The sequence below is a fragment of the Stigmatopora nigra genome, chromosome 16 (genome assembly GCF_051989575.1).
Source record: "Stigmatopora nigra isolate UIUO_SnigA chromosome 16, RoL_Snig_1.1, whole genome shotgun sequence".
In the NCBI taxonomy this organism is placed as follows: domain Eukaryota; kingdom Metazoa; phylum Chordata; class Actinopteri; order Syngnathiformes; family Syngnathidae; genus Stigmatopora; species Stigmatopora nigra.
The window spans coordinates 2,564,844-2,589,591 of NC_135523.1; the positions used below are offsets into that span (position 1 = coordinate 2,564,844).

Below are 24,748 nucleotides of genomic sequence, written 5' to 3' on the forward strand. Positions count from 1 at the left end.
ATACATACATATATACATACATATATACATATATATATCCATACCTATATACATACATATATACATACATATACACATATACATACATAGATGTACACATACATATACATATATAGATGTACATATACATATACTTACACACATATACATAGATATACACCTACATATACATATATAGATGTACACATACATAGATGTACACATACATAGATGTACATATACATACACATACATAGATGTACATATACATAAACATACATATACATACATAGATGTACATATACATACACATACATAGATGTACATATACATCTATACACATACATACACATACATATACATACACATACATATACATACACATACATACACATACACATACATATACGTACACATACACATATATACACGTACATTGATGTACATATACATACACATACATTAATGTCCATATACATACATTAATGTCCATATACATACATTGATGTACATATACATACACACATAGATGTACATATACACATACATACACATAGATGTACTTGTATAGATACGGTTGGTGTTAACATTGAGGCAATTCTTAGCATATCACGATGACCCTGCCGCGTCCCTCGCACGCCGTCATCGCAAGGCAACGCTCCATCACCGCAATTAAGGATTTTACGACCAGGGTCACAAGGCCGAATGAAAGACGATTGCCCGCGGCGTAGGAGGTGGGGGGTGCTTTACGGGGACATCAAAAGACAGGCGGGACCCTCCGTCCTTGCGTTGAAGTTTCACCGCATCACGATTGAAAGAGAGCTTTCAAAGCAGGCTGAGTCAGCTAGATATTGGAGTTATCCTCTTTTTGTATCCCCAGGAAGCTTCTGATTGGGTGACTGTGCAGATCACCTCCTGCTAGTTCATTTCCCTCAGCAAGGTCCAGTTTTCCTGTCTTTGTCCCTTTTTATGTGCCGTTTACAACTGCCCCGGAGGACTCGTTGGAGTTAATGGGAATCGTTTGTTATTGCCAAAACTAGCAGGATTTCTTGTCTAAATGGAAGATTTTACTTCACTTGGGACTATTTTGAGGATGTTGGGTCGATAGTTGAAATGCAATAGTGTCTGAGGTAGGAGTTTATTCAGGAAAGCATCTATGGATTGAGGAAATAATCTGAGTTTAGGATGTACAGTATTGGGAAGGGTGTCATTATTATTAGCACAGTCACAGGAAACGCCATTTGACATTTTGTAGTCGGACCCAAACAGCAAATCAATGCGGCTTGATGGAAAAATACCAATCACTGACAGACTCGTTCATTAAAATAGCGCATTTATCTGCTCTGTAATCAAATACGCCTAGCCTCATGTGAAATGGAGCTTTATCCCGGCTTTAGGATTTGACGGACGGACACTTTATTGTTCTAAATATAGGCACGCATTTTGTTTTGGGTTGTGCATGTCAATTGTAGAACCACAAGGGACCACTCTAAAAAGTGTCTTAACAGTAAAAAAAAAAAAAAAAGCCAGATTGGACATTAGCAATGGTAAATTCAATTGTATTGTTAAGCATGAAACTTCTTTAATGTGCCTCAGTGGAGTTTGTTAGGTATCGTTCATTGAAATACAAATGTCAGCATAATTTTTTAATACTTGACAGTCTACTTTTTACAGCGTGATAATCAGTTCTTACCCATGTAAACAAATGCATCACACTTGAAGACTTCACTTTTAAACCCTTATTTTCTGCTCATAGTTTGCTTTTGTGTCGGATATCTGTCTTTCTGGGCACTAAGTCCAGATGAGGGAGGTTCCCAAAAGAGGAACAAATGCTTCTGACGGAACATTAATCGGCTTTTAGTGCGCCCGCTTACAGTAGCAATCCCTCTTAGGCTTTTTTTTTTTTTACCCCGTTTTTTTCCCTACTTGTATTTACTTCCCCTGAACAATAACTATATTAAATGACCCGACCTCCGCTAGGGAACACACACGTGCCAGGGAAGCGGTGGCGTACGTACACCCACGACAAAGCGCCTCTGAGAACCTTAATGATATATTTAGGGTTAGATTATGAATATAGGAGGAAAAAGCCAATTTATACCTGCCTGACTTTTTATTAAAAAGGGCATTTCCAATGGCAACGAACAGAAACAGATTTCTTCGAAGGGTGTGGGTGGTTTGCTTGGAAGCGCGCCGAAAGGAATGTGTGGGTGGGAGCTAATGAATGTTTTTAAAAATTATTTTAAATGGTAAAATGGTTAAAATATGGATGGTCATTGTGTATGGACTTTATTCATTAGAACAAATAAAAACAAGCATTTTTTTTAAGGGATACTTGTCTTTAAAAATGTCTGGATGTTAAATTTGCAACTTAAATTTATTTAAAATCTAATTTTTCAGTTTATAGGTTACTTGCTGCCGACCCTACAGTCAAATTGAGTTGGACATCAATCAATGAGGTAAAACCAAATATATTTTGATTAATTTTTTAAAATTTCTAAATTAAATAGACCTAATATTTTTTTCTTTTAACAAATCAGGTCAAATAAACTCTTTGTAGATTAAAAAATCATAATATATATAAAGTTTTGGGCCCCATTTTAAATTTAAAAAAATTAAATAAAACACACAAAAAAATAATAAACACATTGGACAATATTAATGAATTGTGCATTGGCTTAAACATTTTTTTTTACCTCAGTTTTTTACCCTTGCGTTCTACTCAAATCACCCCGACATTTCCGAATTTAATTCCAAAACTTATCCTTATACCACCATCCATATATTTTTTTACACAATATGCTGACATCTCGCACCATTTTTTAAGCAACATTTTTCATCAATAGCTCTACCCGGCAACATCTTTTTTTTTTAAACCAAACTTTTTCCACCCAACAGATAGATATACTATTTATGTAGATGAAATGCATAGGGGAAATATGTTAGAACCAAGCTGTCATGTTCAAGGATGGATGCCGGCCTACCCAAGCTACATTTAAATCAACTTTAGTGTCTGACTTGAATAACAACGAGTTCCCGCGTTAAGTCACCGTCCTTTCCGCCAGCAAACTTTCACTTTAGATCACGTCGGAACCATCTAACGGGGACAATAAAATCCATCCGATGTGTAAAGACTGTCATAATATCAGCCGGAGTTAAATTAGAGCGCTCTCATGCTAATATCTGTCGCTTGTCACCCTGCCGTTGATTCCAGGTCACGGGGGAGGATTCTAAAAAAAAAAAAAAAAAGCTGGCGACAGGATTGTCATTCACGATTCGTCCAAGGGGGACCAGATGGAACTGTTTGGCGTGGATGGGAAGGTTGGAGAAATGTCCGTTGTTGTTTTTTTCACAGCTATTGTCAATCAAAGAAAGGCAGCATGTTTTCGGACTAGCAATTCTTGCATCGTTTGCTTAGGTGTCAGCGTTTGTCTCTGATTGGCTCTAAATTTGAAGGGGAGGGATTTATATTTTTTGTTTTTAATCAAAATTATGTTAAGGCAAGTTTTGTGGCAAATTAATTGAGAAAAGTTGAAGTTTGCCCACCCTAAACAACTTTACAGAACGTAAACATTTCCATTTTCCTCCTAATTTTTCCGTATTTTTCTACTATAAGGCGCAACTAAAATATATTTATATTTTTTTAGTTCATAAAAATGTGAAAATCCAAGCTTTAACTCGTCACTGAACAAAAAAAGTTATAATAGGAGTGAAGCTACTTACCGATTTTTCCATAATTGCGATATTTGAGGGATTACTATAATGCAGATTTTTTAAATCAGGATAAAAAAATATGACTAGTTCTAGTTTTTTATGACATTCTCCCAATACTCGGAAAAAAGCAAAGTCATCTGCCTGCGAAAGCCTTCTTTTTATGATTGAATTCAATTTTTTTGTGGTACATCCACTTTGTTATTCCTACGAGGCGACGGCTAATTGTCGGATATGTGAACGTGCCTAACGTCTGTTCTGGGAAATGGCGAAGCCCGAAAGCTCTTAGAGCAGCACTTTTGCTCCCATTACGGCCAAACAGACGCTTGACTTCCTTCAAATACACTTGTTGCGAGACGGAAGCCGCCGTCGCCGCCGAAGGGCGTAATGACTCTGCGGCGTGCATAGCTTATGAGCGTAAAGTGACTGGGAGGAAAACTTATGACATGACATTTATTTTTCTACTTGGAAGTATTTGCCCCGTCTTGCATTGTTTTTTTTTTTTTTTTTTTTACTGAACCAAGCCTAACTATTTTTTTAAATTCATTAATTTTGACAGTATATATGTATGTATATGTATACATGTACATGTATATGTATACATGTACATCTATATGTTTACATGTATATGTATACATGTACATGTATACATGTACATGTATACATGTACATGTATACATGTACATGTATACATGTACATGTATATGTATACATGTATATGTATACATGTACATGTATACATATACATGTATATGTATACGTATACATGTACATGTATATGTATACATGTATATGTATACATGTACATGTATATGTATACATGTACATGTATATGTATACATGTACATGTATATGTATACATGTACATGTATATGTATACATGTACATGTATATGTATACATGTACATGTATATGTATACATGTATATGTATACATGTATATGTATACATGTACATGTATATGTATACATGTACATGTATTCATGTACATGTACATGTATACGTATACATATACATATATACATGTACATGTGCATGTATACGTGTGCATGTATATGTGTACATGTATATGTATACATGTACATGTATACATGTACATGTATACATGTACATGTATACATGTACATGTATACATGTACATGTGTATATATAATATATATATATATATATATATATATATATATATATATATATATATATATATATATATATATATATATATATATATATATATATATATATATATATATATATATATATATATATATATATATATATATATATATATATATATATATATATATATATATATATATCCAATCCAATTGTTAAATGAGTGCCCTTTTAGAGTAAAAAAAACTAATTGCAAGGTGCTGTAGGCGGATATCAATAATAATCCGTTTGCGGTCATTCGCCTCTTTGACAACAGACTAATATGACATCCATAATTCATAACCAACTTTGCTTCAGTGCCAACCCGGAGGTCCTCCTTCTTCTTATCAACTCATTTCAATTCTCAACCGACCAATGACTTAACGCCACACCATCGGACGTGACCGTATATTTTTTTCAACTTAAGCCCGAATTCCCTCTGCTAATTATCCGTTATCTTTCCTGAAAACTCTGGGCTCCGGGGAAGATATGTAAATATCATTTCAAAAAGAAAAATACCGGCACTGGCAGAAAAAAAATCCTCCTGAAGTCTTTTAGAGGTGAAATTTTGACTCGCAAATTGATTGACGGGTGAAGTCCACCGGCCGGCTTAATTTTCCGAGGCGTATTCGCGTTTTGCGATGTTTGAAGGGTGCGGTGACATTTAACTTGCTTTTTTTTAAGGCATCAAAAACCGCTGCACTTGTCAAATCCTTGAAAAGGACCCCTGCCAGGTCCACAAAAAAGACACTATAATGTCTTTTAAGGTCTAAAAAGAAAACCAATGTGACATTTAAACTTTTTCTATACCCATTCTGTTGTTATATCCCCAAAACAAAATTAGGGTAACGCCCCTTTCTGGTTGTGACATCACAAGACCAGAATTTGTTTATTTCTTGGACTTTATAACATAATTTCTGCGCTAGGAATTGAGAAAACCAAAATAACTGATCGTCTTTAGTCCAATCCTGTTACATGTTAATGGAATTAGCACAAATTGTTGTGAAGATTAAATCCAAGGTTTTTATTTAAATCAAAAATATTATTATACCTCAGATTATTTTCCAGACTAATTGTCCCAGAAGTTGCGTGATCCTCGACTAAATCCCGTTATATGGTATTACACCACAAAGTAGAATTGTGATAAATAGAGTGGGAATTACAGTACAATCGTTTTGCGTAACTTTTAGAGCATTGGTATTAAATGCACGGCTCGCGGGCAAAGAGCGATCCCAAAATTAGTACGAAATGGTCCAAATTTGGTGACTTGTAAGTACCATAAATTGAATTATTTGCCTTGACAATGGTAGATGTCCAATTTATTTAAAGTACTTATCTCTTGGTGATTTTTTTGTGGCCAAAATTAAATAAATAAAGTTTTATGAGTCTTATAAAGAATCTCATCTTAAGGGACAACTAAAATGAATATTCCGTTAGCATCATTTTCATGTTGTTTTGCAACAAGCGAATCAAAGTTATAGCACCCCAACTCCCTGACTGTACATTTGGCCGTTTTCTTTCTCCTCCACACGAGTGATTTATCCGTTAATTAGCTGCAGTTCGCGAGGCTGTAGTTCCACATCCATATAGGTTATATAAGTGCTGTAATTTTTCTTTTTTTTTATATTTTTGAATATTTGATTGAGGCTCTTAATCCAGAACACGCATATTCTAGATGAGGAGGAGGAGGCGGCCGGCCGGTGGGCGGGTGAGCAGCGAGCCGCAACGCCGTCCGGCCCGTTGGCATCGAGCCAAAGCACCGAAGAGAGCTTTTACTGTACCCACTCTTCTCCTCGTCAATCTGCTCTCCACTACAGCTACACTATCCTTTTTTTTTTTTTTGGTTTCATTTGTTGCCCGGCCGTATTTTTCCCCGTGGCCTGTCAGATTTTTACGGCCGGCAAACTGCAGCGTAGTCAACTGGAAGTCTTGGTGAGAGAGATATTCCTTCGTTTAGAAGAGCTGACTGTGACCATGTATCATTCCAAGAAAGGATTTTGGACTAAAAACACAAGCAGAATAGATTTTTGGTGTCAGAAGTAAGAGAGAATGTGAGATTTTTGGAAGGCTTTGGTGTGGGTAGAGTTGGATAATGGTAGAATGTTTTTATTTTTGATTTAGGGATGTCTTCGATCTAATCAATGGATTGGAAACAACAAAAAATGGAGCATTTTGCTGATATTTACCGTTCTTGGTGTTCATACTACTTGAGTTTGAGTTGAATGCATATTAATGAACATATCAATATTCATGTAAATGACTGTATATAAGATTGTAGCCAAAAGCTAATTTTCTTCTTTACCTCCTTGTGTAGGTTGAACATAAACAACGACAGTTTTTAGACAGCGTTTTGATGCCAATTTTGTTGGTTTAACAGCCAGGCTTTAAGATGATTGGCCTAGAAGTTCAGAGACGAAAGTTACAGGTATGAAGAATAACAGTGTTTTTTTAAGGGCACTACACAGTCACCTCTAGAGCCAGCCATTGTTATTATCGTATTTATTTTCTTGGTACAAAATCTTGCAGTTGAGGAAATTTCTGTTGGAATATTTTGTAAGATAAGGTGGTATCCGCATATTTAACAGTATTCTCCCATTTTAGGTATTTGTATTTTTTAATATTTGATGGTGTTTTTGGCTTTAAATTGTTTCAATTGGTTTTAGAGTTGTTTTTCAGGCCAATGACCATCTAGTGTGCTCAAAGTTGAATTCTAGAATTAGCATGTTTCTTGTTGACGTATTTGTTGGTCAAAATGGTATCCAATGGTTGCAGTTTACGGGTGGCGATAACATCAGTCCTTGGTTGCTATTCCTGACTCGGCTGTTTACAAGGTTGTTGCCTCGAGTACACAAAAGGGCTTGTTTGCCGTTGGCGTGACCCCACAATTGATTTTTAATGGTTTTCTTTTATCGCCTTCCAGAAGCTGCAACGTTTGTCATCGCTTGGATTTGACCTGTTTGGGTAATGATTTTTGTCTATTCTCTTCTTAATTTATTTTGAAAAATCAATTTCCTTTTAGGAGGAGGAACAAAATCCTCATTTGACTGTCGCCTCCCATCATATTTGCATAGAAGCCAAAGGACTTTTTGGGATATTATAATTAGTCGTGATGGATTCCCAGCTTTGCTTTCCAACGGGATCATTATGCAAATTGACAGAACGGCTTTTTAATTCAAATGAACCGTCGGGGGCCACAATACAAACTCATTAATGGCTTCTACAAAGGTTCCTCGCAAATTACTCGAACCCCCCCGCTTGGTAGTTATTGTAGCTCATTTTTACTGTACTTCCCCAATCAAATACTTATATTTTTTGACACAGGTGCCGAAAAAGTAGAAGTTTGTGAGTTTACTGTTGAAACCAGCTCTCAAAATTATATTAATGATAGGGAGTTTAATATCTAAGAGAGAAGTTTAATATCTAAGTGCTGTTTAATATCTAAGTAATGTTTTATATCTAGGTACTGTTTAATATCTAAGTACTGTTTAATATCTAAGTACTGTTTGATATCTAAGTACTGTTTAATTTCTAAGTACTGTTGAAAACAGTAGATATTTGGATATTAAACTCATGAATATCATTTTGAGAGCTGGTTTCAACAGTACTTAGATATTAAACAGTACTTATATAATTAAAAGTACTTAGATATTAAACAGTACTTGTATATTAAACAGTACTTAGATATTAAACAGTACTTATATATTAAACAGTACTTAGATATTAAACAGTACTTATATATTAAACAGTACTTATATATTAAACAGTACTTAGATATTAAACAGTACTTAGATATTAAACAGTACTTAGATATTAAACAGTATTTAGATATTAAACAGTACTTAGATATTAAACTCTCTCATGAATATAATTTTGAGAGCTGGTTTCAACAGTAAACTCTCTGTCACCATTTGACCGGCCACCAAACGTCCAGTCACGCATTGATGTAAGTGAGTCAACTTTTTTCAGTGTATCTGGCCCAAAAACTGAACTAAACTGAGTTGGACACTCCTTGGTCTTGAGACTTAAAGCGCCATTCCAAATGACAGGGAAAGTCCACGTGTGTTGGCATCCAGCCGCGTGTGACGCGGATCACGATGTGGCCAGATGTTTGCTGTGGTACGCAAGTAAGCCCTGACGTAAACATTGGGAGAATACCTTAATCTTCTTAAGAGTTATTATATTGTTCTGGCATTTAAATTGCACGGGATCGTTTCCGGCTAACGACACATTGAGCGCAATTGGCAACGAAAGCTAAGGTATTTATTAACCAAAAAAATATGTTTTTGGGGTAAATAATACTGTATTAATTTATATCATTGCCCGCCATTGATTAATACTGTTAGCGTTAGCATTTTTTCTCTCCCAAGTGATTTCCCAAGCTCTTTTTAAGCTTGAACTCCAAACCTTGGCACTTTTTGTTTGGCTGTCTCCAACGATGAGGTCACCCTTTTTGGCCAGTCATCCCAAGATAAAGTGTTTAGGGATCAAACTGCAATTCCATAAAAATATGAGAGAGGGAAAAGGCCAGGGCACTTGGAAGTAGAGAACCTTTCAGACTAATAGACTGCGCTATGGCCTCGCCAGAAGGAAGCGTCCCCAAAAATTGATGAACATCCACTAGTCTGTGTGCTAAGCTAAGTTCGCTAAGTTCGTGCCAAAGTCGGTAAGTAGTTAAGGCAAGTGCGGAGTATTTGAAAAGCCAATGATTTGTTATCAGTTTGTCATAGTATAGGTTTTTTTTTAAACTTCTTAATACTACATTTACTATTAGGTGATATTGCCTTAATTGTATGTTCTTTTACCTATTTTTATATTTTCTTTACATTTTTAACACAGGTCCCATCGCCATCTCGCTTGACATTGAAAGGCGGGCGGGGGCGCTTTCCCTCCCTGGCGTCTAATTGTGACGGCGTGTGGGAATGGGGCCGTTAAGCCAAGGTGACCTTGCGTTTGGCCCCGGCTGATAAGCCATAATGTCATCTTTTTATGGGCTGCCTCTGAAGGCCCGATCGATACACTAAATCACCACGTCTCATTATAGCACTCCCTGCGCCGCGTCTTTGGACTTTGTTTGCCCGCGTGCGCCTGTTTTATGAGGCGTGCCCACCAGCCTGCATATTTTATGTCCAATCGCGCCGTCGTTATTCGCTCGGCGCCCATCTCCCATACCAACGTTAGGGGTGTCCCCACTCGGAATTTATCCAAAATTGGTATCGGAATCAAGTAAAAAAAATCTATATATATCTAAAAAAAAAATGTAAAAGCAGGTTTTTTCATTAATTGGTTATTATTTCATTTTTTTATTAACTAGTTTCGACGACATGAGGCGTCCAATCGATTTTGACTGACAGCAAAGGGAGTTGAACGTCTAGGTAAAATTATTCATTTATTTTCTGAACTGCTTTATCCTCATTACAGTCAGGGGGGTGCCGGAGCCAGCCTATCGCAGGACACGATGATACAAACAACCAATCATCAGCGAGGGATAATTTACAGTGTCCAATAAGTCTACCATGCATGTCTTTGGAATGTGGGAGTAAACTGCAGTACCCGGAAAAAAACCCACAAACAAACATGCAAACTCCACACAGGTGGACCAACCTGGATTCGAACCCAAGACCCCTAAGCTGTGAGGCAGGTGTGCTTTACTTAAAATTATAATACCTTTCATATTGTCAATCTATATAGTGCGATATAATATAAATATTCCTTTTTTCAGTTATAAAAAAACATTGTCATCATTTATGTTATTTATGTTGTTTTTCAGACATAACTTAGTGATAATGGTTCATATTTTATTGATTATTCCATCATAGCTGATGCATGTTTATCTACTTCTTATGCCTATGTACATATGATTTAATGTGATACATGATTATATTATACACTGGTACTCTTAAAGTATCCCATTCATATTTTATTTCAGTTTACTACACAGAAAATCCCTTCGCGATTGGCGTCCTAAAAAACGAGGAGAAAATCTAAATCTGGCGGTTAATCTACTCCAGCTCGGGCCGCGGGCAGATGTCGAACGACATCGGGTCAACAAAACAAAGCGAGACGAAGACCGACCCCCTCCTCCCACGGTAGGGGGAGGATAAGACGCAAGTGGAACCTCATTTGCGTGGTTGACGTAATCTTTTCCGCCCTTGCCGCCACCTTGTCGTCGCGATCATCCCGTCCGTCGCTCGTCTTCAATCCATGTCGGCCATCTGGCTCATAGCGAGACGTTTGTTGGCAAAACGTTGATGTTAAGCCGAAATAGACACTACAGACGGAATCTAAGCCTTGAAGACAAACGTAAGCGTCATTAAAAAACGGAATAAAATGAACTGAACTATTTTCCATTCACATTTTTATCTTCTAATATTGTCTATTCAAATTTGGACACCTGATTTTTTAGGATCTGCTTATAGGGAGTCGTATTTTCCGGACTATTAGTCACACTTTTTAATAGTTTTATTGGGCACTAATGGTCAAATGAGAGTTTTTAAATGAGATTTCTCTTTGACCACCTTCTGTGGTGGTCAGAGAGAAATACAATTTTAAAAGTCCCATTTGACTATTATTTGTATCTGGTAAAATACATTTTTCAGATAAATATATCCCAATTTTTAGGCTATACTTATCTAAAAAATCTATTTTAACAGATTCCTATTCAGCCTGCTGTTCTCCATTTGACTGTTTTGCTATAACATATTTTTCTTATTATTTTTTTATCAAATTTTAAAAATTGCGCTCTCAAAAATACAACCTATCTGTAAATTTTTACATGAAAAATTCAGTACCCATTTACTAAGACTTCAGCAATATAATTTTTTGGCATTTTTAGGTTTCTATTGACAACATCCTTGTCCATCTGATTAAACATTGCATTAAATTGCAGGACAAGGCCTTTCCTTCCTATCTAATCTACACTTTGTGTCCAGGTGACATTGTTTAATCAGTGTTGGCACATTGTTTAGCAAGCCGATAAACAGGCAGACCTCACCGCCACTACCGGCCGGGGACATCAGATAAGACGTTCTTCGTCCATGGCGAGCAAACCTCAAAACATTCACCTTAAAATGAGGTATTCTTATTAAGATATTTGAAGCTTTTGGGAAGGAACAGAAAACATTGAAAATCCAGTTGGCATTTTTTCTCCGCTCTCGTTTCATGTTTGGCTTTTCCCCGTGTACTTGGGAGGACGTGGGAGGATGGGATGGCGGGAATGCCGATACCATGTTTGGTGCTGCTGACATAGAAAAAGCCTTGCTCAAGTATTTGCGCTATTTTGTCTGTGAAAGGTTGAGTTCTGCTGTCACTCTAAGGTCAGAAATGGGCTTTTATTTATGGATTTGCTCTCGCTTGGCTACTGTATGTGTCTCTGGTAAAAAGGTGGTTGTAAATCATTGGCTAACTATGTGGGTGTGGTTTGTTTTGGTTAGCTTTATTTGAAATTGTATGGTTTGTTTTGGTTAGCTTTATTTGAAATTGTTTGGATTTGTTTTGAAATGAAAATGACAATAACGTTGTCCATCTTCTTGTGCTCTGAGATTCAGGGTGTACCCGCCTGGTTTCTGTTGTTGGCTGGGATAGGCTCCAGCACCCCCTACGACCTTTGAGTGAGGATGAGAGGTATGAAAAATGGAGTACATTTTATTTATTTATTTTTTAGGGTCATGGGAGTTAATGAAGAATAAAATAGGGAAAATAAAATTTAAATAAAAGACTAAAATAATAATAAATATATACTTTAAATAAGAAAATAGAAATAAATAAATCTAATACACAAAAAAGAGAAAGTATTCTGGATATTTAGAATATTGTCCTTTTAAAATAATTGTCCACTTTACCAAAAAAAAAAAATAGAGCTAATATTCAGAGTCAATATTTGACGTTTCCAAGTGATTTTTTAACAAAAATTGTCATTCTCCCTCAATTTATCCGCAGTGTTAATGACATCATCTCCCGATAGGCCCTCCTAACATATGCAAAGCCGGCCCTCCAAGACCCCCCACCCTCTCCATCTCACGTCCGTGTGCTAAAGGGATTTTCGCTAGCCGCGACCGGACTTAATAAGACGGATTGAGTATAATTTGACATTGATTCTTTGCCGTCCTCAAAGCGAGAAATTGGCCACACCCCACCGGCGCAAAAAAGTTCCCGTTGAAGCCCGCAAAGACGTCCACACTAACTTGTGTTTTCCACTTAGCGCGGGGCATTAGTCTAATGCCTTTTCAGTGGAAATACACCGCAGCGGCGACTAATGTTTTTCCCGGCGGTGCCGTTACACTTCAAATGGACGCCGGAGCGTCCTGTAGGGTAAAAAACGTGTTTAGTATAGGGTGACGCTACCTAGTGGTGAAGTTGGGACAATACACCAGAACAGAATTTGACATTTTTGTGTGTTTGCTCACATTTTTAATACAAAATTGGGATACTTTGACAAATTTTAAAGGGTTTGGTAAGTAGTTGTGTAAGTAGAACGAATTGGAGAATTTACATATATAGTACACCTCTACTTACGAAATTTGCAAGTTACAAAAAAACAATTAATTTCGTAAGTAGAGGTACAACTACTTATTTATTCATTATTCATTGTTATTATTTATTTGTATGTTGTTGTTGTGTGTGTACTTCAGGATTAAGCTTTAAATCTCATTATATTTGTATAGTGACAATAATAGTATTACAATTCAATTTGATATTAAGGGCCAGTGCTAAAGACAAAAATGGATTGGACGTCCACTGCTGACAAAGGTAAGTAGATTGACTGCTTTTTGTTTTTCCTTTTTTTTTGTAGCAATCTGTTGCAAGCGCCTTCTTGGTTGCCAACGCGCTTCATGCATTTATTCATAGCGGCAAATCACAGATAGGAGGCAAGGGTCTCATTAGCAAAGAAAGCAGCTTGTCTCTGCCGGTAAACTCACTTTGCTTCATATTTTCTTTCAGCAACACTTTTTGGAGGACAAACTTTTAAAAAAAGAAGTGAAATTGTAATATTTACTGTAGTTTTCTGGTTTCCAGAGCAATTTTTATCCAATTCTTTCCAATTTTCTTAGAATATTTGGCTCTAAATCCAAAATATTGTTCCTCAGGACCAACCCAAAACAGTCTGGTTTTCCGGGTTTGTATATTTTTACTTACTTTTATTGTTGTAATCAGAAATTATGCTTAAGTTGAACTTGTTCTCATTGTGTTGCGTTCAATGTCCGATTTTCTATTGCTAACATCACCATTCCTGCTGTTCAACCTTAATTTTGTCCGAACTTTTTAGCTTTTTCTGGAACATTTATGTTAAGCTAAGTCACAAAAGTGCTGTGTCAGCCCAGGAAACTTTTTTCCAGTGATGTTGTTGATCCCCAGATAGAATGGAATCCATGTAGGAGTCATTTGAGAAGGCTACATGACAGGATATACAGCGGCCAGGCTATCGAGCGGCCTTAAATATCCATCGACATCGCAACCGCGGGGCTAAATTTCTCTCGGGAGGGCGGCAGCGAGAACGTACAACTTGAGCATTTATCGGTTAGCTTAGCATACCGCTCATGAATCTTTAAGGTGGACTGAGTGCTTTGATTGTGCTGCCTTTGCTTGACCATGGCAACAGGAAAAATTCACATAGGCACCATTTTCATTCCCCCCCCCAACAGGCTCTTAAGTCATTTATTCCATCACAAATCGCCCCAGTTTTTGGGAATAGATCAATTTTGCGCTTTGGAATTGGGCTACTTTATGAAGCCAATTATGCGGTCTAGACAAGCAGCACTGATTAACTATTGTCCCTATCTGGACACTCGCCATCTTGAGTCTCTATTCCAAATTTACTTCCAAATACATAGCCCAGCATTAGGCGGGATTAATGAAGGTGGTCTGTCAATTTACGCTAGTAATTCATCGCTTTAAAAGTACTTTGTTAATGAGCTTGCCACTTGGTGGGATGATTAAATAGCGCATGTACAAACACAATCGCCGATCGATTCGCATTAGCATGAACCATAATCGTCCAGATTGATTCCAGGACTGAAAAAAAAAATGTTCATGAGATTCTATAAAAATAGACCTAACTGAAAATACTTTTTACACGATGTTGAAGTTGTCCTACTCGACTTATAATTGGTTTGGCCGGATTTTCATTCAGTGAGTGACACAATATCTTCTCACCTGAGCTATGAGACCCTTCATTCTGTCTTTAGTTACAACATGGATCCAATCCAAGCCTTGGGAAGCTGCCAAAAAGACGCTAAGGGCTGTTAAAAAGCCATTTTCATACTCTTATCTTTTCATTTTTAGGAATATTTTCCCTCTTCGTAGTTTGGCTGAGCTGTCGACTTATACTCGGGTATAACTTCTTTTAAAACCCACTATACGGCCTTCTAAACACTAATTACACAATAGAATTATGTCAAAAAGTATTAAAAATACATGGTCAAGATCTCATGTTGAAATTGTACAAAAGATAGTAATGTATGGAACTGTTCGCCTCTGCATGGTTGAAACTGATGGTGTATGGAAAAGTAGGCATTCAGGTTGAAAGTCGTTATGTGTGACGAGTCTGGCTGATATGTAGAATTAATTAAGGAATAATATTGTGATTATTATGATTGAAATGATGTTAATGCCGTAATAGTGAATCATCTTTTTTGTATTTTTAGGATTCCACTGCAGCACAAAGCCAGTCTCAATGTGACTTTTAGTCGTACTTGAATACTTTTTTTATTTTTACAGCCAACAGGTGGCGTCGTAATTCATCGATGTCGTCGTAAAGTCCAAAAATAGACGCGCGCCCACATTGGGCTATAATTTAAAAGTGATTATAATGAGTCGACGCTACATTTATTTAGCGTCTTAATGTCTTATTTAGCACCTTATGGCGGTCTCACCTTAACGGGAGTATTAACATTGATTTATATGCAATACGTGGAATGTTTTTTTATATTCATTTAGGACTGGAGCGGGCGCATTGTCATTCTGGAGCACGCCTCAGGCGCCATTTTGGTTCTTTGGATTTACTTCTTTTGTTTTGTTTATGCTGAACAAGAATAACTCAATATTTGCAGTTTTCCAAGTCAGTATACAATGGACTGTCAAATTACATTATTAATGTTACCAAGTAGAATATGATGTTTTTTGTCCCCTTTTTTACAGCCCAGCCTAAAAGTTACAAAATGTTAACACTGGACATTTGGTAGCCGGTCTTTTGGTCGCCGGTCAAATGGTGACAGAGATTTGTCCTTCAAAATAACGTTGTTTATTTTTTGTTTTGTTTTGTGTGCAGATTCTGGCCATCATCTCCATCCTGTTCATCGTCCTCTCCACCATCGCACTCTCCCTCAACACATTACCCAATCTCCAAGTGATTGACGAGTTCGGCCAGGCCAACGACAACCCTCAACTAGCTCACGTGGAGGCGGTTTGCATTGCCTGGTTCACCATGGAATACCTCCTCCGCTTCCTCTCTTCCCCCAACAAGTGGAAATTCTTCAAGGGTCCTCTCAACGTCATCGACCTGCTGGCCATCCTGCCCTACTACATCACCATTTTCCTGACCGAGTCCAACAAGAGTGTCATGAAGTTCCACAACGTTCGGCGGGTAGTCCAGATCTTCCGCATCATGAGGATCCTGAGAATCCTCAAGCTAGCCCGCCACTCCACTGGACTCCAATCTCTTGGTTTCACCTTAAGGCGGAGCTACAACGAGCTAGGCTTACTCATTTTGTTCCTAGCCATGGGCATCATGATCTTCTCCAGCTTGGTCTTCTTCGCCGAGAAGGACATGGACGCTACCAAGTTCACTAGCATCCCCGCCTCCTTCTGGTGGGCCACCATCACCATGACCACGGTGGGTTACGGGGATATCTACCCGCAAACGGTGCCTGGGAAGATCGTGGGTGGGTTATGCTGCATTGCCGGGGTGCTGGTGATCGCCCTGCCCATCCCCATCATCGTCAACAACTTCTCCGAGTTCTACAAAGAGCAGAAGAGGCAAGAGAAAGCCATCAAGAGGCGGGAAGCCTTGGAACGGGCCAAACGCAATGGCAGCATCGTCTCCATGAACCTCAAGGACGCCTTTGCAAGGAATTTGGAGACCTTGGACGTGGTGGTGGAGAAAGGAGAGGACAACCACTTGTCGCCAGGACGCTGGGGAGGGTCCACCAGGTCGGCTACCTCGGAAAGGGACCTCAAGTCGCCGGACAGGAGGGCCTGGCAAAATAACGCGGCGGCGCCTGGAACCCCACGCCGGATCAGCACCACCGGGAGTCCGCGTTGGACCGGTGGAACTCCGGAGCACTTGGACGTCCACAGGTTGGAGGAACTGTATAACCAGATGACCAGGTCGCAGTCTTTCACCAACTTGCACACGGCTAGCTCCGTTAGCACCCTAAGTACCGCTGTCACCGGGCCGGGTTCACCCAGGAGGTCCCGTAGCCCCGAAATGGCGCACAAGGAGGAGCTGGAAATGCGAGAAGTGGACGGAGCCGGACCCGGAGCCAAAATCCGGCACCTCCAGGTACCTTCACCTCTCCACAGGACAGCGCTTCAATTGTCCTCAGGTGATTTTTACCAATCGCCACGCTCGGAGGAAAACCAGGAGAAATCCCTCCCAGAGCCTCTCCCCATCCAGGTGGGAAAGACCCCTGCTGGGGGTCCGCCCACGCCGCCCAGCACCACGTCTCCAGGAGACATCAGCTCAAGCGTGGCCGAGGAGGAAGAAGAGGAGTCGCCTTTGGACGCCAGCTCAGAGGCGCTCATCCAAGTCCCGTCAGAGGAGACCGGACCTTTGGTGGACACCCCACCTGGGGATGACGCCCCGCCTCCAGAGAACCACCTGGCAGAGGTGGGCGGAGCTACAGCTTTGCCATGTTCACCCAAGCGCAATGATGGCGAGGTGGACGAAAGTGGACATAAAGTGGAAAACCATATTTTTGCACCGGATATCCGTCTGATACCGGGGGATGGCGGCCTATCGCCCACATGCGAGACCAGTATGTGACTAAGGGAAAGCCTATGGGGAGACATTTGTTTTTTTTGCATGGCATGGCTCGTCCTTTTCTACCCATGTCCTTATGTTGTCCCAGTGAGGACCAATCCCTGCGTCCCAGCAAGACCAATCCGTCCATCCCTTGTACATAGAAGATGACCATTGTAAATATGCATGCAAGAAAAAGACTCATCTACGGTGCTTTGTTTTTGCTGTGTACGTACGACTTGGACAGGAGAGACCATGACGATGCACCTGACTAAAAAAAAAAAAAAAAGACGTTGTTAGTGACATGAAAAACGGGACAGGACGACCATTGTAGCGATCTATTTATTGAAAAATAACATATCATCCGTTAACATTGGTGTGGGGTTAAAAGTACTTGCTATTTTTTTTTGTTTGTTTGTGTAGTTTTTCCCAAATCAAAATTCACTGTATTTATGAGTTAGCAAGAAGATACCAAGATTGGTTATAGCGCCCCCTCTGGTTCCAAAGTATGACTTTTTTTTAACAACCTGTTTATTAATATGCAGTTTACAAATATTTGTTTTTTAGGACTCCAAATATTGGTAGTGCAAAAAAGTATTTCTGATTTTTAGCTTCATTTTAGCTAATGACAAACAATAATATACAAACTGGTTTAAGCTCAGTAACAAAAAAACTTCTTTACGCATTATTTACTAGCAAAAATACTCATGTACTCTCCGCTATATTAACTTTTAAAAGTTAAATCAAGTAGTTTTAGAGGATTTTTGGAGGAATTCTAACGGATCAACTGTAGTTTAGGAGCCATCAAAAGTATTAATAATAAGACTATTTATGATACACCATGTCTATATTCTACAGTATAAATGAAACTAAATTATAAATATTCCTACAAATATCAACGGACCAAACTGAGCACAAAGGTAAGCTTACACTAATATATTATATTTAATTATAGAAATATAGCCATAGTTTAATTAACCCTCCTGTTTATGTTTTGGGTCAAATTTGTCCTATTTTAGAAGAGTTTTTCTGTATTTAAAAACATCCTCTGCCTGACTTAATATTGTAATATTCACCATATTTATTGGGATTTTTTTCCCCTTTTTGAGACTTCTGGATTATTAAAATTCAGATTTTTTTTGCTCAACATAACAGGAGGGTTAGAGTTTAGCTCCCTAAGTAATATTTATGTGTACATTTTTAATTTATTGACAAAGAGCATCTCTTGTTCCCTTTTATTTCCAATTTTTGGCTGGAATTTTTTTGTGTGGTTGTTTATATTTAAGTTTAATTTCAAATTGTCATTTTTTTGTCATGATATAGAAAAGGGAGAAAGAAAATATGCGATATTTATTGTATATTGTTTATTATAAGATGTAAACAATATTGACTACTGCAAAAAAAACTATGCAGGCCAAGAATTGCGGCACTTTATTTTCTTCTGTTTACAGAAGATTTGTAGTGTACAGACAAGACAAATGACGTATTTTTCCAATTTCTATCTTTAATATGAGGCAAAAATAATATTACAAAAAACACCAAAATAGGTGGATTTGCAATGCAAGTTAACATTTTTGTTTTTTGATTTTTAAAATATGATTTATGCGAACAGGTACAACACGAAAATACGTAAATGTGAAATTTTCACTTTTTGAATTGAATTATAGTCTAATTTATTTAATTATTCGCCATTGACGGTGAGTCATGTCCAGTCATGAATTTATCGTCAAAAAACATCCAAATTATTCCAAAAAAAATGGCCACAATACTTGTTTTTGTGGAGCGTGATTCTATTTTTTCTAAAAATAAATAAAAAAACATACAAAAAAAATATTTAAAAAGGATCACAACCACAATTTTAACAAGCCGTGCCTTTTCATAATCACTTATGAGAAGGCCACGTCTCATTTTTCGCGTTATGGTATATAATAACGGACTATATACACCGACGCTGTACAGATAAATTCTAATTTTCTAGCAAAAATCAGGTCTTTATGTCATGTAATGGAAACAATTAATGCTATTGAGTTCTCAGGTTTTCTATAACTTTTTTTCCTCCCTTGGATTAACCTGAAACAAATCCGCATTGATGTCTAACCGTACCCCGCCCAGGGCTTCCGACCATCGATTTTTAGTCTTTTGCTGTATGTTTAGGACCCCCCCTTGAAGAATAGGAGTCAGCCATGTTTGTTTCTCTCCTCCAGTCGTCCATGTTCCCTTCAGGCGGGTGTTTTTGTTTCACTTTCATTGTACATAGGTTAATTTTCTCTGAGAGAATGGCTCCTAAAGTCAACAAACGTAGTTTCTGTACAATCTTTGTATGCATGTTGTAGTCCGTAGGATGATGAGCCGCAGAACACTTTGTTGTCGTGTCTCCATGACCCCCCTCAGAACCCCCCACCATCACAAAAGTCTATTAGTATATGCAGAATAACAAATAAATGTACATATAACAACTGATGTTTGGGGTATTTTCTTTCAAATGGCTGAAGGAAAATTGTTAAACTTTTAATCCCTATTCCATTTAACAATTAGGCAGAAAATAAGGAGGAATACATAAGTATGAAAGAAAAAAATAATGTATAATATTCATTTTCAACCAAAGTGGCCCTTAAATGTAGCACATTAAATTGAAAAATACAGCTAAAATGAAATCTTAAAATTTAAGAAACATAATGGACTTTTAGTTTGTTTTATATTTATTTATAATGTTCCTATTTATGAATTGTTTTTTCTATTTACATTTAAATGTAGTATTGTGCATAAATTGTTTACGTCTACTCTTATACGTCCTTATTCTATTCGTTTTTTTTGACAGGCAAAGTTGTTTAACGGTCCATTACCGCCACCATCTGGTATGTCTTCACATTGCAAGAAAAAGTCATCTTATGGTAAAGCATCATCTCCAGCCATCCCTCAGTCAAAACAGATTGGGGTCCATGCGTCATCAGTGGCAAGTATTAAGTTTTAACATGTGTAGTTGTCTTTTAATTGAAAGAAAAAAGTTTATTCACATTACACAGGTATAAGACGAAACAACGAGGTGTAATTACTATTCCCAGACTGTGGAGGCGCTACAAGATTTTGCCTGTTATAAAGCACCGCGCTCCATGTTTCCCGCTTGAATCCAAACCAAAATGAAGGCGGAAATTGAATGGATAAACAAAAAAAATGGAGAAACAAGTTGGCGAAGAGTTAAGTACTAAAACGTTGCTCAAAGACGATAATAACATCGACCAGCTCACCGCTGTTGCCTCCAAATGGATTCTTGACTTCATTTTTATCGGCGTTTGTCGTCGTTTTAGCGAGCAAAATCAAGACGCGTTCGATGACGCTTTCTCAACGTATAAATGTAAGTCCCTCATTCTTTTATCGTGTTTCAGTTTGACTTTACCAATAAAAATACTCTGCGAGGGGTTATTACTTAATATTACGGGTCATATAACTGCACTAACTTTCTTAGTTAGTTAAGTAGTACGGAATTTTCAAAGTAGAACGGATTTTTTACACAACCAAAATGCTACTATCTAGCCGTTAATTACGGTTTTAAAAAGGAGGTCGCTGCTTCATGTTTGTTATCTGGAATAACTTCTGAATAAGTCTTACAATGTACCACTTACGTCATATTTAGGGCCAAATTGTACTTTATTTTGTCGAAAATGCGTTTTTGTTAATACAATGTTGTGTGTATGTCTCATTTAAAAACTACAATGTGACAACTTCAGGCTACAATTGGAATCATTCAAAATAATGTTTTTTTTTTTTAATTCAGCCATTTCTCAAACGCTCTTACTTGAAGGAGGATGCTCACCTGAGAAAGGACACATCTGCGACTTTCTTGCCAGGGTCATGAAAGGAAAGGAATTAGGTAAGACCTCATTTCACCTCACTATTCAGCCTTCATGATTTTTTTGTCACCATTTCCTCCAGGCACCCATTTTACAGAAGACGGCAAAAACGTGATGCCTTTAATGTCCGCGGCCAAAGTTTGGCTTCACCTCAAAGACGTTGTGCAGGATGAAAGCTTGTTCGACGACGTCACGCTTCACCTGATAGTGCAGGTGAGTTGAGCCCTGCTCCGAGATTCGAAATCCATCCCAGCTTTATTTCGAAACCGTCTTTTAACAGTGTGTAGCCGTGTGCATGGACAACGTCCAAAAAACGCAAGCCCGCGGCGCTCTCAAGTGGTTCGAGGAACATATCCAATACCCACACAAAATAGGAGTAAAGCTCTCCACCATCGTGGCGGAAATGCAACCATATGACCCATTTCTCAGCTTCTTCAGTTTTGATCGACTTCTGGAGAAAGTGCAGATTTTTTTGGACGCATATATAGCCAAGCATCCGTCCGACTTTCTTCTTAAGGTACGTGTGTCCATCCCCATAAAAAGTTTGTACTTGGGTCACTGTTATTGACGGTCAAAACGTTTTTTCATAATTCCAAAGAGGCAAAATTGAGGTTGTCCTTAAGTGGTTGACCTCATTTGGCATCACTCCAACTTGTTTAATGTAAAAGTTAATTGTTTAAATGACTATTTTGTCCTATCTTCCAGCAAGCCATCACGGCAGTGCAGTTGGCTCAAAATAAGGGAGATACAGAGGCAGTCACCCAAATGGAAAAGTCAATCCTGGACACCATCCAGCGTGCTGATTTGAAGACTAGGTAGGAAATATGAATTAATAATGTTGGTCCCGGTACAACTTGGATTTACAGCAGTAGGTCTGTCCACTGTTGTTTTTCTGAGTAGTATTTTGCATATTTGGAGGAAATAACTATACTTGTGCACATTTATAGACGAGAACCAAAAGGTGAAGTCGGCTCAAAGAAGAAACGTGTGTCATTTGAGTTTGACTCGGAAAAGGGTAAGTTTCTGAAGGAAATAATTGATTTTTTTTTTCTGGGGGATATTTTATGTACTCTATTGCTATCATTTTTGCCTGCAGATTTAGGCGTGTCAACTGATGGCGTTGACGAGAAAAGTACCAACATTTCGGGAGATGGCGATCTCTCCCCGCAAAATGGCAGCATTGGGTAGGGAAATTGTTGAAGTAAATACACAGTATATCACATTCTAATGAATTTAAGGGATTCACTTATCACTCCTTAATAATTTTGGAGAAATTTGAAAGTATTTTTTTTTTTGTGTGACTGCCAATGAAGATATTTGGTTGAAAATCAACATGAGTGATGGCAGCCATTTTGGGGGAATCTGCCATTGGAAATGAATGGGCACATTTTAGTCAAATATTTACAGAATTACAGAACACAAAATGACTGGATTTTGCATGCCTTATTTTGGTGAATTGACTAAAACTGCTGTTTTTTCCCCTCTTCCTCAGGCTTGAGCATAAGCGCATCTTAAAAAACAACTCAGGTGGCCCATTCCTGCGCTCTCATAGTGAGTTGTTGTTTTTATTTTATTTTATGTTTTAATGAAAAATATACCTTGCAATTCCCCTCTGCTTAATAGACTCGCCACAGTTTATCGCATCACCAGACTCAGCCAGCACCAAGGAGGGGGTAAATCCTGATAATACTAATGCAAAATGTCAAATGCAGACCTTTAAATCCTTTTTTTCTGATAGGAAACCTGCTTGTCAGGTGATGACAGGGCCAACCAATCAGGGGAGACCACTATAAGGTAAAGCTTTCACTCCCTATCATCCTTTTGTTTCCTATAATGCTATTTTTTTTAGCATTTGACAAACTATTGCCCTATTTTCAATGGTTAGTAGTTTTAAAAAAATAGACTATGACTTTACCATATTTTTTCACACACCAACAGGAACAAACGCAGACTTTTTTCCAATAAAACCAGCTTGTGGGAGCCCGAATCTCAGGTGAAGGCTCAAGTGGGCATTAGACCACTGAGAAAGAAGGGTAGGCATTTGGTTCGCTCTTCTTCTGATGACTCTACTTCCAATTCAAAATGTTTCTTTCCCACTTTTTAGAGCTAAACCATCCCATTGTCAGTCAAGACAGACCTCTTCGCTTGGTGAGTCAAACCTCCCTCATAACGGTCGTATCTCTCCGTGTTGACTTGTTTTGCCATTTTTTTTTCTTTAGAAATGGACGACTGAGCTGGACAGAAAACTGGTGTGGGGCGTCAAGCGTCACGGTAAAGGCAGGTGGTTTAGAATCCTGCAGGATTATGACTTTGAGGGCCGCACTGGTGTCATGCTCAAGGACCGCTGGAGGATTCTGGAAAAAAACTGTAAAGTTGACTAACTCCCATTATTTTCTTTTAATTGGAATACCGTGTTCTACATGTTTGCCACTAGAGGGCATCGTTTCGTCAGTAAAACTTGGATTTAAACCTAATTTATGCACACATGCACCCTGCATAAATGATAACATAATATTGCTTGACACTTACACATGAATGTGTTAATAATGGAAATTAAATTTCTATTTTGTAATTTCAATTGGGTTATGATGCAGTTACTGCATTCAAAGTGTATATATATATATATAGGTCTCAATGTTTTAATTCCAACTTGTTGGCCCTTAGGTAGCCATTTTGGTTCATCCATAGTAACAAACAAAATAGTCAGTGTTTCTTTTAGTTTCTCTGGGTTTAGAAATATTCTTAAGCATAATTTCCCCATTTTAGATTAAAGTTGAAGGCTAACAGATATTTCCCATACTCTTTTTCTTTTTCCCATTTCATTGCAGGTTGCCATGTTGTTAGCATTCATGTAAAAAAATGTTTCTATTTGTTGCTACATCAATAGATTTTTCCTGAAAATAAATCATTATTTTTGTTAAATAAGGATTTTTTTTCTGTCTAGGATTTGGTTGCTTAATTAGACAGAATTGTTTTTAAATGAGCAAGATTCATTTTATTTCAATACTCCCTATGTAATAATCTGTTTATTTTTCATCCGAGGTTAAAGGTTTCAAGACTGATTGGACCCAATGGTAAGGTGTCTCAAAACATTTGAGCGTCGG

The 24,748-nt window shown here is 37.9% G+C and overlaps 2 protein-coding genes and 1 long non-coding RNA gene across 3 annotated transcripts in view; all 3 read left to right on the forward strand.

The window, feature by feature from the left end:
- The window catches only part of kcnb2b (potassium voltage-gated channel subfamily B member 2b), a 32,036-nt gene extending 11,780 nt beyond the window's left edge, over positions 1 to 20,256 (forward strand). Inside the window, exon 3 of the mRNA XM_077736395.1 lies at positions 16,105 to 20,256. Coding sequence (XP_077592521.1) covers positions 16,105 to 17,820 — 1,716 coding nt within the window. The 3' untranslated portion in view covers positions 17,821 to 20,256. The remainder of the gene's footprint in view (positions 1 to 16,104) is intronic.
- A 649-nt stretch (positions 20,257 to 20,905) lies between these two features.
- On the forward strand, positions 20,906 to 24,601 carry terf1 (telomeric repeat binding factor (NIMA-interacting) 1). Its single transcript, XM_077736518.1, has 10 exons — positions 20,906 to 21,148; positions 21,569 to 21,664; positions 21,727 to 21,857; positions 21,925 to 22,190; positions 23,137 to 23,195; positions 23,268 to 23,317; positions 23,383 to 23,438; positions 23,583 to 23,677; positions 23,749 to 23,792; positions 23,864 to 24,601. The coding sequence occupies exons 1-10, from the start codon at positions 20,968 to 20,970 to the stop codon at positions 24,023 to 24,025; spliced, it is 1,140 nt and encodes a 379-aa protein (XP_077592644.1). The 5' UTR covers positions 20,906 to 20,967; the 3' UTR covers positions 24,026 to 24,601.
- LOC144209866 (uncharacterized) lies at positions 22,348 to 22,829 on the forward strand. Its single transcript, XR_013329255.1, has 3 exons — positions 22,348 to 22,459; positions 22,592 to 22,659; positions 22,741 to 22,829. It is a non-coding gene; the product is annotated as an uncharacterized LOC144209866 (long non-coding RNA).
- Positions 24,602 to 24,748: the final 147 nt, after the last annotated feature.

What these genes read in the sequence shown, in the direction of transcription:
- terf1 (XM_077736518.1), top strand. Translation starts at nt 20,968, where the DNA reads ATGGAGAAACAAGTTGGCGAAGAGTTAAGTACTAAAACGTTGCTCAAA. An exon ending in CAGCCAGCACCAAGGAGGGG is followed by an intron (nt 23,318 to 23,382) that starts GTAAATCCTGAT and finishes TTTTTCTGATAG; the next exon opens with GAAACCTGCTTGTCAGGTGA. An exon ending in TAGACCACTGAGAAAGAAGG is followed by an intron (nt 23,678 to 23,748) that starts GTAGGCATTTGG and finishes CCCACTTTTTAG; the next exon opens with AGCTAAACCATCCCATTGTC.